This window comes from Anolis sagrei, chromosome 4 (genome assembly GCF_037176765.1).
Source record: "Anolis sagrei isolate rAnoSag1 chromosome 4, rAnoSag1.mat, whole genome shotgun sequence".
Lineage (NCBI taxonomy): Eukaryota > Metazoa > Chordata > Lepidosauria > Squamata > Dactyloidae > Anolis > Anolis sagrei.
In genome coordinates this window covers 237,616,609-237,634,911 of record NC_090024.1, presented here as the reverse complement: position 1 = coordinate 237,634,911, position 18,303 = coordinate 237,616,609, and the positions used below count along the sequence as shown (strand labels likewise).

Genomic DNA, 18,303 nt, shown 5'->3' with positions numbered 1-18,303 from the left:
TAATAATAATAATAATAATAATAATAATAATACCACTTTATTTATAACACACCCTGTCTCCCCAAAGGGACTCAAAAACATAACATGTAGGCACCTTTGTAGTACTGGCAAACATGTACTTGGAAGGCCATTTCCATGTTGTTGGACAATGAAAGATAACAGGGATATGTCCAGCCATTTCCAAAAGCATCATCTGCAGAGCATGGGAGGACACCCAGAAGCCTCTGTAAATGCATTACAGCAAAACCAGTTGCAAAAAAACAGCTGGCAACATCCTTGCTTCTCCCTCTGCTCTTTGGCAACTTGGTCATGGCCATATTGGTGAGAGAGCAGGAGTGCATATAGGGAGAGTTTTGTGGGGCTGGCATAGGTAGACATATCTGCAGAGCATAGTTTTATGATTCATGTACATCTCCCAATGCAGGATTTCGGCTGATGTTTCTAATGCACGCTGTGTGGATGCTTATACTGCAAGTTGTTTATTGTGCGGAAAGCAGGAAAGAGAAGCTAAACTCTGGATGCTTATGGGATGCCATCGTCAGCCTTCTCAGCTGTGCGTTTTACTAGTCAGAAATGAGGGAACTGCAACTAGAGGAGGAGCCTGTCTTTTACGGACCACAAATCTAGTTCTCCGTGCAGAAAGAGAGACAGAAAGAATGAGGAAGAGATAGAGAAACACACAGCAATTTGAGGTATTTCCTTCTGTTCTGAACAAGGAACAAAACTCTGAAACTTTCCTCCACTTAAATTTCAACTCCTGAAATAAAGTAACGGTGTTTTAAATTATTAGGGGAAAAGAAGAAGAAAAAAGATGCCACATTTCACATGGGGGAATAACTTATTGGAAATAAGGGAGAATTCATGTAGTGATGAGACCCAATTTGGATGGCTGATAGGAATTAAACTGGTTTAGGACAAGACTTCAGCTGTAAACAACTGTATAGTTGTCACGTTCCATCCAAAGCAGGACTTTCTGTGAGTGGATGCTATTTTCTATTATAATATCAATGCAATGGAGAAGAAACTGCATTGGTTGGCTAGTTTTCTCCAGGCCATTTTAAGAACTTCAAAGCCATATCTAAAGAGTCTGGTAGCCCAGACTACATATACTAAGCAACTTCAGACAGGCATGCCCACTCCAAATCCCCCTAAGTCTTGATTTTCTGCTAGAAGAAAGGATGGAGTTGTGTGTTCTTCTAACAGGTACAGTTATGTATTCCACTCTAGCAGGTAATCAGGGACATAATTCTTCACTATGTTCTTCTTAAAGGAAGCAATGAGTAATTTTAGCAGTTTTCTTCTTGCTGAAAGAAAAAAAAATGAAATTCAAACAGTTTTTTTCCATGTAGAATATGATTTCTGCATTAAAAAAACTGTTTTCTGTGTCGAGCAAGTTGCATTCAGTTCATAGCAATTCTGTAAAATTCACATAGAATGCCCCCAGTTGCAACATTTTCTGCATAAGGAACATGTTTTTGTACAGAAAACAGTACCATACAGAAATATTTTCTGTTTCCTGAAGACAAAACACTGTTTTTTGTGCAATCCGTCACGAGTGAACTTTGTGCAGGATAAGTTAAGAACTGTGAAGACTGCCATCAGGATACTTGAAATCACAACATCAAACATATTTTTCAGGATTTTTTTTGCAGTGTGAAGGGATGCTTTGAAATAATCTTTCCATTCCTACAGGTCACATAACAATTCTGGCTCGATCAGACAAATATCTGTGTAAGCTAGGTGTTAGGTAACTCAAATTTTATCATTATCCGGCTCCATAATTCCTAAAAGCTGGTATGCTGGCTGGGATTTCTGGAGAGAACAGCTGAAGAGAAGAAGTTTGCCCATATAGATCCTGCAAAAGTCCACCCCACTTCTGGAGATATGGCACCAAAATTTGTATTTTTAAGAACTCTGCTTTCCTGGGTATCTTTACACACACACATGGGAAGCAGGAACTATGTGCTATATATCTGTGTGAAAGTAAGTTTTTTCTTTCATACTTCCACCATTGAAAAACTTAAGTTGTTGCTGTGTAGGCTGCAAAAAGGCCAGGTGACATATGCTGTTTGTGAGTTGTCCAACTCTGAATTAGGCCACCATCCAGCTTCTCACAGTAAGCCACATTAGTAGTCTTGAGTGGGCCAAGGACTCCTAGTGGCATGACTGCGAGGCCACAGGGGGCTGTGGAGCACCGCTCTTACCAGTTCCCAACCATTGGGGAATAAATGGTGGGGGGTTGAATCGGATAGCTCGTGTGGTCTCTTCCAACTCTGATTCTATGAATAGGGTAGCCCCTGTTCCCTCACTGCTGCATCTCTAATAGAAAAGCTGTATTGCTGATAGCAGTTCTGCTTCCCCAAGAGCTTGGCAGACCCATTTTTTTCAGTCATGGAAATGCCCCCTTCCCTCTCCCAAGGAAACTTGGAACCTCCCATAGAGGACCACACTTCACCATGATCTGGCAGGCTCAAGAAACTCCTTTGGATCTGGATGCCACAACAGAAGGCATTCAAGACTAGGTAATATGCTGTGTCAGCCAAGAAAAGCCTACACCCAAGCCAGCTATGGCCTAGAAATGGAGGAACGTGCTGGACCCATAGAAAAAGCTCACCAGGACTCCAGAAAGGTTACCGTGCCTCCTGCCTTTTTGTATAGAAGGCAGAAACAAAATCTTTGGGGAAATGTGTCTGGTTTCACGAAAAAGCAAACCTGGGGTCACATATGACTCAAGGCTGGTTTTTTTTGTGATTCTCCATCTGTCTAGATTCCCTCAAACACCCTTTTCTGGTTCAAAAAATTGATGAATTGTTATTCCAAGAAAATCCCAGATATCAAAATGTCAAAGTTTAAGAGCTTTGAGCTCAAGCCTTATTTCTTTTTTAACTAGTCACTGAATCAAGAGAAGTCTAGCCCAAGTTGAAATAAATGCAACCCTGAAACAAACTCAGACCCCAGAGCCACTGACCAATGCAAGGTTATTTGATATTTCCCCAAAACCTGTGTGCCATCGTTCTTATGCTAAATGACCCAAGAGACTAGCCGTGGCTGAAGTTACTATTACAGGACCACCATGGAAATAACTCTTTTTGTTTAAACAGAAAAGAAAAAGAGACAGATCAAAGAGAGAACAACATTCAGAAAATGTGGACTTTGGCCTTTTTTTCACTCAATGATGCCCAAGGTTTCCCTAGCTCACCCCCCACCCTCACGGGTTGGCTGCTCCTTCCTGTACTCCAGTTCTTGCCAACATGGATTCAGTAGTAAAAGCAGAGGCCTGAGTTTGAGGTTTGCATGACAGCTGAAGTCACAGTTCAGTTTTGTTGTTGTTGTTGGAAGAAGACCAGATGGGCTAAATGGGAGTAATCTTTCCAGTAACTGGACAAACCAGGCTGTGGTTCACAGCTGAGGAGGATTAGGGGTTCTTCTGTACCAGGGGTACCATTTTAGGTCTCTTCATTTTGCATGACCAAGTGGGGAGAGCCAATTTTCCTCCATAAAATTTAACACCTGATGTTTGAAAGAGGAACCATCGCTTTGTATTCTGCACCACCAGGCAGTTGTTTGTGGGATACGATGCTTAGGACTCTGAGGATGATCGGGAGACACTCTGGATCAATGTTTTATATATGGTAGAGTTCAGAAAACGGGGGTAGGAGTCTCTATGCATTAGGGTGTAGATCTGTAGCTGTGCATCATCAAAGGTGTGCGAGGATGGCTCCTGCATCTTGCGGTTAATGCCTTCGCGCACACGCGAGTCCAAGCTGACCTGAATGACAGGAGAAAAAACACACAGAGGGAGAAAATCATATAGAAAGAGAAAAAGTAGTCTAGAACCGATGCAGAGTAAGAGGACCATAGCATGATATGAAATAAACTACGACAGCATCAAGACCCCAAATCTGGACCCAGTTCTGTCTGTAAAAGGATGGAGGCTGTGTCCACCCTATTATGCCTGGTGTTAACTTCAGGCTTAGTGTTGGGAAAGCTGCTTTTTTTTTAAACTACAATTCCATAGATGCTTAGTCAGCATGGCCAGTGCCCATGGTGGATTCTTGTAGTCCAAAAAACATAACTTTTGTAAGTTAAGTTCCAAGTGAGGTGTCCATTAAGCCCCAGAAGTATTGTGTATCGACTCATTTTCATTGCTGACACTTAGCTCTCATGTCATTATGACAGTAAATCCACTCTGGATTTTAATATAAACTTTAAAGGAGTGATTCTGGGTGCAAAACCTATTTAGAGATAGGATTCAGCATTTTAGACAGCTCACTCAAAGCAGATGCACTGGAAGTCACCAACTTCTAATGCAACAAACAACTTGTATGCAAGCTGTTATGCAACCCCATGAATTTCAGATGGTATTTATTTATTTATTTATTTATTAACCATATTTATATACCGCCTTTCTCAGCCCAAAGGCGACTCAGTGCGGTTTACAAATGGTGTTTGCCATTATGTTTCTCTGAAACATAGACTAAAGCACCAGGGATTCCTTGGCAGTCTCCCATCCATGTACTGACTAGAGCTGACCATTATGTTATTGCTTATATTGGATTCACAATGACTGAACCACCTGAACCAATAAAATCTAGTACCTCCTTGGGTGAAAGAATGGAGATGTAATCCTCATAGATCATCCGTGCCTTTTCGTCAATGGCGTGCTTGTTGCACTCGCTTTTGAGTTCCTCGCAGGCCAGCCAAAAAAGCATATTCTCCTCGCTGTACTCAGTCCGTAAGAATTCCCGGAACACGTTCCTGCCAGCTGGGTTTTTCATCAACTTGTCGAATGACTGCGACCAGCACTTGATTTCCTCAGAGGTCGGCTTGGCACTGTAGGTGCAGCCCGCCCATCCACCAGGAAGCAATGCCCAAGGAACCACAAGGAACATGAAGGGAAGAACCAGAGATAATTCAGTAGACTCCAGCCAAGTGCTGCTGGATCACAGCACTTTACTCCAGGATGTAATCTGGTTGGAGATTCTTAACAGTTTGCTACATCTCCAAATACAAAATACTGGGCATAGCCCTGAATTTGTGCATCTTTACATATGGACATTTAATTCCTTAATGATTATTCTAGTTTTTTTTTCTTTTGCAAATATTCAAGTACAACATTTTAGCTCTATATTTGTGTATCCATTCCCCAGCCTTTCTCTCAACTTTGGACCGAATGCACCTTTAAAAACACATCCCACAATGGTGAGAATTTACTATCACGGTTACGAACGTGCAAACTAGATCTAGCACATTAATTATAGGTTTGGCTGCATGGTCACTACATATTCACAACTATGGCACTATGGCAATAATAATAAAAATTCCCCAAAGTGCTATGAGTGACGGAAGTCTGTCCTATCATTTGGGCTGCAGTATACGGATGTATCCATCCCAATCTTGTCTGTGACTTCCAGTGTGAATTGAAAGGTCAGTTTGAAATGTCTCAATCGAAAGGAGATGCTTTTCAATGACATTATAACTTGATTGTTGTCTTGTTTCTTACCTGCCTTAAGGAAAAGTGGGATAAAACTCATTAAAAAAATAAAATCCATAAATATTTTTGTTTGGGGGGAGGGGGGTAATGGGTTTCACATCTTCCTGGTCCTTAGAGTGGCTGATACGGATACTACTTATTATTGGTCATAACAGTTAGCTGGTTTGAATGCTAATCCATTAGGGAGAAAGTGAGATAGAAAGAGCAATAACATTAAAAGTGAATAAAAAAATTAAAATTTTGAAAACAGGCTTGACAGTTCCCTAGTCTTCCTGAAGACACAGTAGTCATGAAATTGTGGAACACACTATATTCCTATCTGCGACGAAGAGGCGACTCACCAGGATTCACAGTTTGGTATGGTCTCCAGTTTGGTGTCTCGCGATGCCCTCCATGCTCGCTCCCGATCTTCATTCCTATCAACCGAAAAGGAAATGGAAAAGACGGTATAGATAGGCAAAGCATCACAATGAAAGCCCTGTGGGGGCAAAGCTCAACTGGGAGGAGATTTCATGAATGGAAGGTCACTTCTGCAAAGGAAGAATGGGGCTGAAGTCTACAAAAGCTTCATCCAACCGAAACTTGTTCATCTGTAAGGCTCTATAAGGTCTTCTGTTGCTTTGGCTGAGATGGACACAGCTTCCTCCTTGGAAATTGATTAACCAGCATGCTGTTCTTCTCAGGCACCAGTAGAGGCCAGTGTTTGCCCACAATTCAGGAGACAACAGGAATCCTATTTGTGCATCCAGAGATGAATACAGTAAATACATGTGGGAGGGAGGCACAATAGGTGGACTGCAAGGGCCATCCGGACCTAACCCCCTGCCATGCATACAATCCAAGGCCTCCCAACAGATGACCATCCAGCCTTGGCTTAAAAACCTCTAAAAAAGGAGACTCCCACACTGAGGCAACATATTCTTCTGCCAAATAGCTCTTGCCATTAGTAAGTTCTTCCTAATGTTTGGGTGGAATCTCTTTTGCTGCAATTTAAATCCATTGTTTTGTGTCCTAGTCTCCAGAGCTGCAGAAAACAAACTTGCCCCCTCCTCAATGTGACATCCTTTCAAATATTTAAATATGGATATCATGTCTTCTTTCAACGACCTCTTTTCCAGCTCCCTAAGCCGCTCCTCATAGAACTTAGCTTCCAAACCTTTGGACAATTTGGTAGCCCTTATCAGGACACAGCTTGTCAATCTTCTTGAATTGCTTTGCCCAGAACTGGACACAGCATTATTCCAGGTGAGGTTTGACAAAAGCAGAATAGCTATTACTGCCCTCAATGTAGAATGGCATTGGCCTTTTAAGCTACTGAAGCTTCTACTTGCATGTTTCTGTCACCTCCATGAGCATGGAGGGCAGTCCTTGGAAAAGCAGAGGCTCCTTTATTTGTGGAAGCGCTCCACACACCTAGAAATGCTGCAAAGCCAGCTTTCTGAATTATGTGCTGTGTCTCCATGGATATGGCCGCAGGGCTGCTTTCCAACCTCTCCAACTGTGCTTCCCAGGGGCAAAAAGGCTTTCTTGACAGATTCCAATACTGGCAATTCACATTTGAAACAAATTGCTGAAGTCCTGCACTATTTGATATTTAGAAATCTTATCTTTTCCAAATCTAACTATGTTTAGTATTGTTTCCCCCCTGTTTTGAGCATCAAAGATGTAACCCAACCACAACCAAGAATAGAAACGCAACTGCTTTTTGGTGTGATACTTGTACAATCTGATTAGTTTACCATCCTTGCCCAATCTCATAGAAAGTACAATTGTAGAAGACACACACATACACACACACATCTGTCTAAATTGCCAAGAAGGCTCCAACCAAATATCACCTTCTTGGTTTATTTTGGGAATGTTAATAAATATATTGCATTTACCATTCAACTGATTTAAGTCAGCAAAAATGTTTACATGCTCCCTTTTGCAATAAGTAGACTGGTTGGCCAAGTTGCTGGAGCTTTATTAAAAAAACAATCTGTCATCCTCCTACCTTGGGCTGTCCCTTACAGTTGAGGCATCACCAGGAACAATGGTGCCAGTGTGCACATTTCATTGCCCACCCACCCTCAGAGAGCAACGAACCATGCAGGGAAAGAATGAACCTATAGAAAGCCTCCTTCAGCTGAAGCAATTTTGAATGCTCTGACTTGTGCGCAAACTTTACTTCATGCCCAAAAGTATCAAAAATATTGTATAAAATCAGCCCTAAGATGGGGCTACAAAGTGGAATCCATGACATGCGAGTGTGGAGAAGAGCAAACCACAGACCACCTACTGCAATGCAACCTGAGCTCTGCCACATGCACAATGGAGGACCTACTTGCAGTAACACCAGAGGCACTCCAAGTGGCCAGATACTGGTCAAAGGACCTTTAATAGAATACCAAGTCTGCAAACTTTGTGTTTTGTTTGTTTGTTTGTTTTTAATGCAATACAACTGTTTTGGTTCGCTCCTGACACGATAAATAAGCCCCAAGATATCTCATAAAATACACATATGAAAATACATACAGGTGTTCCAAAATGCAAATAATAATAAAAATAAAAATCTCAAAGCATTTCTGTTCCCAAGCATTTTGGGATTCCCAGAAAGAAGCAGGAACATCATTTCTGCTTCTTGGCAGGGGGTTGGACTAGATGGCCCATGAGGTCTCTTCCAACTCTATGATTCTATGACTACTCCACTTGTACCTCCATTTCCTTCTAGAGTCTCTCAAAATGGGGAAAGGACGTGATGTAGTAACACTTCCCGTCATCATTTTGAGAGGAACTGCAGAGCAAGACAGGGTGGGCTGGTACTTGGGGTGGGCAATGTGACCCATGGGAGAGAAAGAAAGATGTTCTCAATATAGTTGCCCACTTCTGCTTTATCGGGCTTCAGACAGGTCTTTCCCATCCCTCCTATCTGAGCTCTTTCTCTTCAAGAGGAGTTGCTGGGCAACTCCTGGGCCCTTCAGCTGTCAATGTTGTGCTCTGCCAATGAGCAGTGACCCTCCTCATGCGGTGATCAGAGATCTGCAATAAAATTGGCACTCTGGCTGAGATGCTATAGTAAGGAGACAGAGCATAACTTTACACTCATGGAGTTACACGGCAGCTGCATTATGCAGTTGCTTGCTTTCAAGTCATTTCTGATTTGTGGCAGCCATAATGTGAACCTATCAAAGGCTTTTCCTGGCAAGATTTGTTCCAAGGAGGTTTGCCATTGCCTTCCTCAGAGTGTGACATAACCAAGAGCACTGAGTAGATTTTCATGGCCGAATGAGGATGTAAACCCTCATTTCCTGAAATTCTCATCCAACACTGAAACCACACTGACTTGTAGCAGTTACATCTTAACACTTCACAGGATCCCCGTGAAAATGAAAAACAGCAAATAGTAAAATTCCTGTTTTTTTTCCTGAGAGAATACACTAGACATTTCTACCAGCACAACTGAGTGGTGAACTCCTGCTGGGAGCTGACCAGCTAATCACACTGGAAGATGTAGAGATTCCCAGAAAGAAGGTTTTAATCATATCTGTGAATTATTAAATCTGCCAAACTCAAGCCTGCAGATGTAGAGCGCTGACTGTATGAAGCACAGAGTTAAATTTTGAAATGCCACAAGATGTAGGAATAGCTGATGAATCCCAACATACTACTCCATGAAGCCTAAGTTAGGAAATGCTGCTATTTTGAGAAAGTGATCACAAGGAAATTAGCCAAAACATAATGCCCTAAATCCAGCACACACAGAGAGACTCCCAGATCTAAACAAAACTGGATGCATGGCATTTTCACAAGCCTCCATACGGCGTGAAGCACAAATATGAGACCATCTGCTGAAGATGGTGTTTACACTTGCTTTGTCAAATACTCCCCCTGATTAAACACCAGTGATAAACACGCTTAAGTATGTGGCCTATCCCAAAGAGAGCAGCTGAACATCAGCCAGAAAAGGAACAGGGAATTGCCTGGAAATGTCCCATAAAGGAGTGAATGACAGTTCATCTGGTCTATCTGAGCTAGTTTTTACTTTGATAGTTACTTGTGAATATCACTTGCCAAATGGGGACTCTCCAGATTGTTTTGGATGTCGATTCCCATCAGCCTTAGTAGATGTGGGTAATGGCCAGGAATATAGGCAGTTGTAAACTAAGTTATTTAGAAAGCAATAGGCTGGGGAATACAGAGCAAAGAGAGCCAGTGTTTTTAGTGTTACTGTGACAGTGAATCTGATCTAGGCTTTAGTCCAAACTGTAAAGGAGCCATCCAAGGTGCTGATACTGGCTTCAGTGTCAGTACAACGGTTAATCTACCCTGTGTTTTAAATTGAATTTTAAATAAGTGACCCAAGGAATTGGATCCAACACCCCAACATCTCCTTTAAAGTCAATTCACCACTGCTCTACTGCGGTGGATACCAATAGTCATCTCTACCAAGCTCTGAGATCTCATTATATGGAGCAAGCTTTAAATGTTTTAATGTAAATTAAACAACACTAGAAGGAGCAGACACCATTTTAACTCCTACATTGTACCAGGATTAATAGATCCTACACAACAAGAAGAGGCGTCTTTATCACTTTGAGTACCATTTTTAGTTAACCAAGGCTAGCCAAACCTTGGCATGAACTCACTGCCACATGGATATAGGTAACCTTCACTGTTGTTATTTGCTGTCGACTTTGACTTATGGTGACACTTTTAATGAGAGATCTTTAAAAGGCCTGATCTTCATCCCCTTACTTAGATCTTACAAACTAAGAGCTGTGGATTTCTTGACTGAATCAACCCACCTATTAATTTCCATGTTGTGTTTGCACATATCTTCAAAAGTCCTGTCAACTTAGATGACCCCCATGAATTTCCAAGGGTTTTCTTAGGTAAGGAAGACTTAGAGGTGGCTTTGTCCGTTCCTAAGGCACCTTGTATTCACTGGCAATCTCCCAACCAAGTACCCACCAGAACTAAGCAGGTTTAACTTCCAAGATCAGATAGGATCCAGTGCAGGCATGGACAAACTTTGGCCCTCCCACAATTTCTAACAGCCTGTAAGTGAGCTGGGATTTCTGGTCGTTCAAGTCCGAAACACCTGGAGGCCCGAAATTTGCCCATACCTGATCTAGTATCTTTAGTGTATTCACATCAAACATTTTTGTCTTTTCCAGGTGGTCAGATATTCTTATATGTCACAAGTATGACAAATTACAGTCTTTGTCATTTTCCACTGCCATTAACTATAGCTTAGGATGTACATTTTAAACTTTTAGAATGGGAGAAAAACACAAATTGGGAAAGAATTATGGAATCATAAGGAAAGCCATATGGCCACATGGGGACTCCAGGGGAACTGGATTCAACTCCTCACCCCGGCGCAAAACGATACTACACTTGTTCTGTGACTTTGCAAAAGAGCTCTGTATTCCTGGCTTGTTAGGTAATTGCATGTCCATGCACATTTTCTGTATATGTGAGAACAAAGATATTCCATAATGGTGGAAGACTTCAACTGAGTCTAGACCAGACTTTTCCCCAACTATAGTCTTACCATGAGCAACTGCAGCAGCAGCACCAGCAAAGGCAGCAGGGGTTGGCCCGTCGATGGTTGCTGGCTCGTCGCAGTGCTGTCGGAGAGGTCTCATGCTGGGACATTGGAAGGGGTCTCTCTGGATACTCTGGCTCTGGGTACTACAAAGAGAGGAAGCAGAATGGGGAAGGAAAGCAAAACCTCTTTGGGGAACTGGCACACTGGCTGAATAACTTCCCTGTAGATGGTGTCATGAATACTTCCAGCAACCTTGAAGGCACGGGGAGAGATGTTTAAAGCAAATTGAAATAGCGATAGCTTATCCTCTTCATTAGCAAAATTATACTTCAGGTTACATTTTTGGAGCATGCATCGGTTTGGGATACAGCCTGGGCTGAAGGATCCTTACTTACACTATTATTTTTGGGAGTCTTCAAGTTGTTTCTGAATTATGGTGACCCTAAGGTGACTCTAAAACAAGGTTTTCTTGGCAAGGTTTGTAATTTTGGGCATTGGACTGGGTTTGCCTTTGCCTTCCTCTGAGGTTGAGAGAAGGTGACATGCCCATTGTCACCCAGTGAGTTTCAATGGCTGACTGGGGATCCAGAGTCACAATCCAGTGCTCAAATTATTATACTACACTGCCTCTCCCACATTGCACACACAAAAGTAACAAATGTTTGCAAAAACCAAGCTGTGAAATTAGAAGTTGCATAAATATATTATTCATAAGCACAGCTAGGATGCATTAATTCTTAAATCCAAATCCACAGGATCTCAATTCAGGAGCAATACTGCCTTTCCTGATGCTAGTGGGGATCCACAGTTTATATGTTGGTTGACTGATAGGGAGTGGTTGACATCTATGCGCACAGTCAAGAGAGGTGTCTGAAATGTCTGCTGTGGGTCATCAACCAGTTCTAAATCCAAGCCTTTTCACAACCATGGTGCTCTGCTTATGGACATTTTCCCTCTAACCCCTCAGGAGGCAGTCTGTCAACTCCACTCAAAGAATGTGGAGTATTCTCTAGCCTTGAACTCTTCTGAAAACACATTGCTACTGCTATATGCCATCAAACTGGCTTTGATGTATAATAATAATAATAATCATCATCATCATCATCATCATCATCATCATCATCTTTATTTATACCCCGCCACCATCTCCCCGAAGGGGACTCAGAGCAGCTTACAAGTCCAGTGATACATTACAGCAAAATAAAATATAAACAACAAAAATAACATCACAATAAAATAATAAGCCATTCAAGTAAAATAAACACTGCAAAATAACATAATGGAAAAGCAAACACAGTGGGAGGGCCAAATGCACAACATAAAATGATAAAACTCTGGATGAGATAGCAATGAAAAAAGGTATATTTGTGGGGAGGAGGAGCTAGTAGGGGACGGAAAAGTGGAGTTAGACTTTCATTAATGTGGGGGGGGGGGGAGTGCAATATGAGGAAAACAGTGTGGGTGAAACAACAGGACTGGAATATATGGTCACTCTCCACAGGCACATCGGAAAAGCCGAGTTTTTAGATCTTTCTTAAAGAAAGATGACAACACTCTGGTTGAGAGACCTCTAGGTTGTTAACAGATCAGTCCAGGTTTTGCAAACTCTGAATCAAACCGTGGAATCAAACTACTGTTTTCATCCTGCCTTCAACTTTCGCAAGCCTTATCATTTCACCTCCAATGCATGCCTTCTTTTATGGTTGAGATCCTTTTGCTGCTATACCCACATATAAGCCCCCTTATACTTTTCTGGCCCATGGGCAATGGATGTTCTGAGTCCTTTTGCTCCTCAAAAGACAACCCTTTCTAATGTTCACCTTAATGTAAGCCAAGATCAGAAGTTCACCTGTTTCCCCACTTCATAAACAGTCGGCATGGGCAGTTCTCTTCTGCCGTTGTGGCCCACTGTGGCTGTGTGGTCTGGCCAAAGGCTGGCCACAGGGTCTGTTGACACTGGCCCTTCCTAGGGCCACTGAGGCTTATGGGATGGCACCTGCAGAAAGAGAAAGGCACACCTTGTTAGCATCATCCCAACCTAGTTCTTCTTCCATTGGATCTGAGTACCACAAATAAGCTAAGACATCCCCTTGTTTTCAGATAAAGCACAATATGACCATCCAGTTGTTTGGTCCTAACTAGAGGAGAGCTATGGAATCAATGGTTAAATAGTAAATCAACATTTAGGTGAATAATAATAATTCTTATCTGCTTCTCAAGCTTTGAGGCGTGGCACAACATCATGAAAATTCATAGTTAAAAACATTAAAGTGTTTAAAATACATACATTAAAAGACCCAGAAAAAAAGATCACATTAAAATCATTCATACAAATAAAATGCCAATTTCAAATCCATAGATTCACTAGAACTACTCAAGTGGTAACTAAGAACAGGATGTAAACTGTTATTAATCTTTGAAAAGTTGCTGCGTAATTAATTCAAATCTTGCCTTTCTCCCACCAAAGGACCCAAGATGGAGTTTAAAGTCCAATTCAGATGAAAAACAATGGTAATTTAAAAGAATTAAATCTTATTAGAATGTTAATCTTTAAGAATTTTGGAAATGCTTTGGATTGTAAATCCTGCCTTTCCTCTATGAATCCACAAAGTAGATGTTTTCCTACTTTCCCCCCACAAATACAATAGTTAGTTCAGGCTTAGAGGTGTTACAAAGTTTCTGAATTCCCATACATCTCATGAATAGCAATGACAGAACAGGTTCCGGCTACATGCTTATCTGGGGCTTTTTCACAATACTCAGTTATAGCAATATGAATCCGTTTCAATTGCAGTGGAAACTTTCTATTGAATTCTGGAATTAAGTTTTGGAGAATTTTAGACAGGTGAGAATCTGCACAGTTCAGGACAGATTCTGCATATAAATATTCACATGGATTTTTTTAAAGCGCAGAAAATACTTTTTTTGTGTGGAGAAAACAAGTTTATGTCACAGAAAGCTGGATTTCCTGCACAGAAAATACTGTTTTCTGGACAAAAAAATGTTTTCAGCAAAGAAAATACTATTTTCTGCAAGCAAAATACTGTTCTTGTGCAGGAAATAAAAATCAGGAAATAAAAATAAATAAAATGCACTTTTATTTTATTTATTTATTTACTTATTTTGCGCATTTCTACCCCGCCCTTCTCAACCCCAGAGAGGGGACTCAGGGCAGCTTACAAAAGGCACAATTCGTTGCCAACACAAACAATAGGATAAAACATATATAAACAGCAATTATAAAACAATTAAAACAATCAATTATACATCACAATCAATAAAACCAATCTAATGCTCAACGTTCGCCAGCTCAGAATCCGTAAGTTCATTCCCCAATGTCAAATCCTATCAATTCTAGTCGTCGTTGTCCTTTGTCTATCTGCCAGATTACCCAAAGGCCTGGTCCCATATCCATGTTTTTAGTTTCCTTCTAAAAGAGAGGAGGGATGTCAATGACCTAATTTCTCCGGGGAGTGAATTCCACAGGCAAGGGGCCACCACTGGGAAGGCCCTGCTCCTTGTCCCCACCAATCTCATAGAGGTGGGGCCGAGAGCAGGGCCTCCCCAGAAGATCTTAAACTCTGAGGCGGGGCATAGAGGGAGATGCGTTCGGACAGATATGCTGGGCCGGAGCCGTATAGAGTTTTGTAGGTCCAAACCAGCACTTTGAATTGTGCTCGGAACTGGATCGGCAACCAGTGGAGCTGACATAACAGAGGGGTGGTATGCTCCCTGTATGAGGCTCCGGTGAGTAATCTGGCTGCCGCCTGCTGGACTAATTGAAGTTTCTGAACAGTCTTCAAAGGCAACCCCACATAGAGTGCATTGCAGTAATCTATTCGGGATGTAACAAGAGCGTGGACCACTGTGGCCAGAACAGACTTCCCAAGGTGGAAGAACGCCTGAATTATTAAGTGACTTTTAAAACTGCATTTTTGCTAACATCAGAGCAATCTCTCTTGATCTCTCTCTCTGTGCATCTGCACTATAGCAGTTCCAAACCAGTGACATTTTTCAAAATAGGGTTCAAGATTTTTTTTAAAAGAAATCTGAAAAAATGTTTAAAAGTGATATTAAAACAACCAAACTGACCAACTGATGCAATATGTAAAGACCATGTGAAAAAGAACCATTGCTTCCTGGAAGCTCAAAAGAGATGGATCAAGCTTAACATCCCTTGGCAGGAGGTTCCACAGTTGAGGGCTTGCTACTGAAAGAGCCCTGGGCATCTCAACACCGACCTTTTCCTGTGGTTGATCTGGAGCAGCAAAAGATAGATCATCCTTGAGATATGCTTTGACCAGAAACTCCCCAGCTTCTGTAGAGGCAGGGAAGAGTCCTTATTGTCCAGCTGCATGGAATCTGGTCTGGCATTGCGGGATGGCACACTTTGTGCCTCATCACAATAGAGTATGGATACACTCCAAATCTGGATGTGGTCTCCTGCAGAATTCTGGGTTTGAAGTTTAGTGATGCCCAAGACCTGTCTTACAGATTAGTTTAAAGACTTCTCCCTAAACTACAAACCCCTAAATTCTGCAGGAAGCAGCAACCAGATTTAAAGTGGATCTATGTTCTAGTGTGACAAGGTCCCTACTATCCCCACCTGTTTTCGCTGTTGTTGCATCCAGCAGGCGCAACATAGCTTGTGTAAGCCTGAAGTGATGTTGGTCAGGGTGCCAGAGCAATGTGGAGGGAGAGAGGAAACAGACTATGTGTCATGTGGAGCCAGGAACAACTGTGGCACTTCATGGTGCACTAAAGAGAGAAAATGTGCACAAAGGGAGCTGACTACGCATGCCTTGGAAGGGAATTTCATAGCTTGGGAGCTGCTCCTAAGAAGGCTCTGTCCTGTATCTTCACTAAAGATGTCTGGGAGAGTATGGGGTGGAGAGAATGTCCTCTCCTGAAGAGGACGTATTGGTGTCATTTGTGGAAACCTTGGCTTTCGGATAACCCTGGGCCAAATAAATTGTTGTGTGCCTTCAAGTTGTTTCCAACCTATGACAACCCTAACATGAACTTATCATGAGGTTTTCTTAGCAAGGTTTGTTCATAGAGGGTTTGCCACTGCCCTCCTCTGAGGCTGAAAGGGCATGGTTTCATATAGTTACCTAGTGTATTTGTGTGGTTAAGCAGATATTTAGACCTGAATTTCCAGGGTTATAGTCCATCATTCACACCATGCTGGATTGAAGGAACACAGGGCTTTAAAGGCCCCAATCAACATTCTGAATTGTGCAGTGGCATTTAAAGTGGTGTCAAACTGCATTAACTTTACAGTGTTGATGCACATTCCTAAGCTTTCATGGGAAGAAAAAGACCCATAGCCAAGAAAATATTTTCAACAAGCGAGTCCCATCACCAGCCCTGGCCACCACTTTTTGCCTCCATGGCATGAATTACTGAATGAAAATAACCCCATACGATGGCAACTGATGTCAGCAAGGTGGCAAATCTGTTCTTGGTTTTAGTTTGAACTTTAAAGGAGTTTCATCCCAGAGCAGGACTCGACTACTCAGCTACTACATATCGCCTTCCAAATCACTGTCATGTGCCCTTCTCCCAGGCACAGAAGGGAGTCAAGAGTGCCCGCTGGTCTGGAAATTCCTCCACACTTCCACCCACAGGAAGTGTGTTGTTTTGACCAGTGAGACCATGGGCGCCCACAACTAAGTCAAACCAATGAAGAACTGAGTAAAGGAAATGAAACAGCTGAGGGAGAGGAATAACACCAAGGGGCAAACCTAGGTCTGCTGACTGAGGCTGGTTATGGGGAACATATAGCTCCCTTGTCGGAACAGCTTTGTTGGCTATCAGCTTGTTTCCATGTACAAATCAAAGTTCTGTTTATGACCCATAAAATCATTTACAACTTAAGTCAAAATTATCTGAAAAACCACAGTTATATCACAGTCTATGTTCTGTAACCGCACAGAAAAATAGAATCCCTCCTAGAAAATAGCAAAGATGTACATCATGGCATTAGCAAGAGCATATTGTGTGCCTCAGTGAGCATTTTTGATATGTCTCAGGCACATCTCCTATTCCCGTAGAGGCACATCCTAGCTGGCATCCGGATGTGTATTGAGGAATATTCAATACACATATTCATAACAATATCTATTGAGCATCCAGGCCATAGCGCATCAGTCACTCCACCATTCCACAATGCATACCCCTACCTTGTAACATCACAGCAGCTTCTAGGTGCAATGACTCAATTCAATTTTGCACACACACAAGACCATTCATGGAGACATAAGCACAATTCAAATTGGTTAATATGAGCCTGCTTGAGTGTTAAGATCCCTGGAGAGGGCTTTCTCTTGGTCCCACCACCATCACAGGCACATTTGATGAATGCATTTTATTACTGTGGTCACAGATCAGGAAGGAATAAAGTTTTTTTGGTGGACTGCGTGAAAGTGGAAAAACACATTTTAACCTCTGGTGGAAACTGGCCATAGAGTCATAAAGGAAAACCTAGAGATCCCTAGAAATACCATTTTAATAAAATCTGCAAATAATAAAATCTGCAAAAGCTGAACCTACAAATGGGGAAGATGGAGTATGTACTATATAAATTAAGCTGCTTTTAAAAAACTATTATTGTGTACTTTCTAAGTGTTGAGGGAATGTCAAAACATTGAACAAGGGTCTGGAGAAAAAGCCCTATGAGGAGCGGCTTAAGAAGCTGGGCATGTTTAGCCTGAAGAAGAGAAGGCTGAGAGGAGATATGATAGCCATGTATAAATATGTGAGAGGAAGCCACAGGGAGGAGGGAGCAAGGTTGTTTTCTGCTTCCTTGGAGACTAGGATGTGGAACAATGGCTTCAAACTACAAGAAAGGAGATTCCATCTGAACATGAGGAAGAACTTCCTGACTGTGAGAGCCGTTCAGCAGTGGAACTCTCTGCCCCGGAGTGTGGTGGAGGCTTCTTCTTTGGAAGCTTTTAAACAGAGGCTGGATGGCCATCTGTCAGGGGTGATTTGAATGCAATATTCCTGCTTCTTGGCAGGGGGTTGGACTGGATGGCCCATGAGGTCTCTTCCAACTCTTTGATTCTATGATTCTAAGGAGAAGGATGAAGTCCATTCTCACCCTTCACTTTGACCTACAGTTGTATTTTGCTCAACACAGCCTTGTATTCTGATATTCCAATGCAAATTGTGTTTACTCACACTTCCATCTCTTTTAACTGTAAGGACTAGCAACTCGATTCAATGAGTTTGTCTTACCTGAGAGCACACAGAATACATAGCAGCTTTG

The 18,303-nt window shown here is 42.0% G+C and overlaps 1 protein-coding gene across 3 annotated transcripts in view; it reads right to left on the bottom strand.

The window, feature by feature from the left end:
* Positions 1-3,076: 3,076 nt before the first annotated feature.
* Positions 3,077-18,303, bottom strand: part of RGS19 (regulator of G protein signaling 19) — a 90,748-nt gene continuing 75,521 nt past the window's right edge. For 2 of the 3 annotated variants that reach the window (XM_060771926.2, XM_060771927.2), the window contains exons 2-6: positions 12,880-13,026; positions 11,034-11,173; positions 5,836-5,910; positions 4,599-4,833; positions 3,077-3,769 (exon numbers count right to left, since the gene is read on the bottom strand). In XM_060771926.2, the coding sequence (XP_060627909.1) occupies positions 3,581-3,769; positions 4,599-4,833; positions 5,836-5,910; positions 11,034-11,173; positions 12,880-12,909 (669 nt within the window). In that variant the 5' untranslated portion in view covers positions 12,910-13,026 and the 3' untranslated portion in view covers positions 3,077-3,580. Of the gene's footprint in view, positions 3,770-4,598; positions 4,834-5,835; positions 5,911-11,033; positions 11,174-12,850; positions 13,027-18,303 lie in introns of all 3 variants that reach the window. The other variant, XM_060771928.2, reaches the window with a different exon arrangement.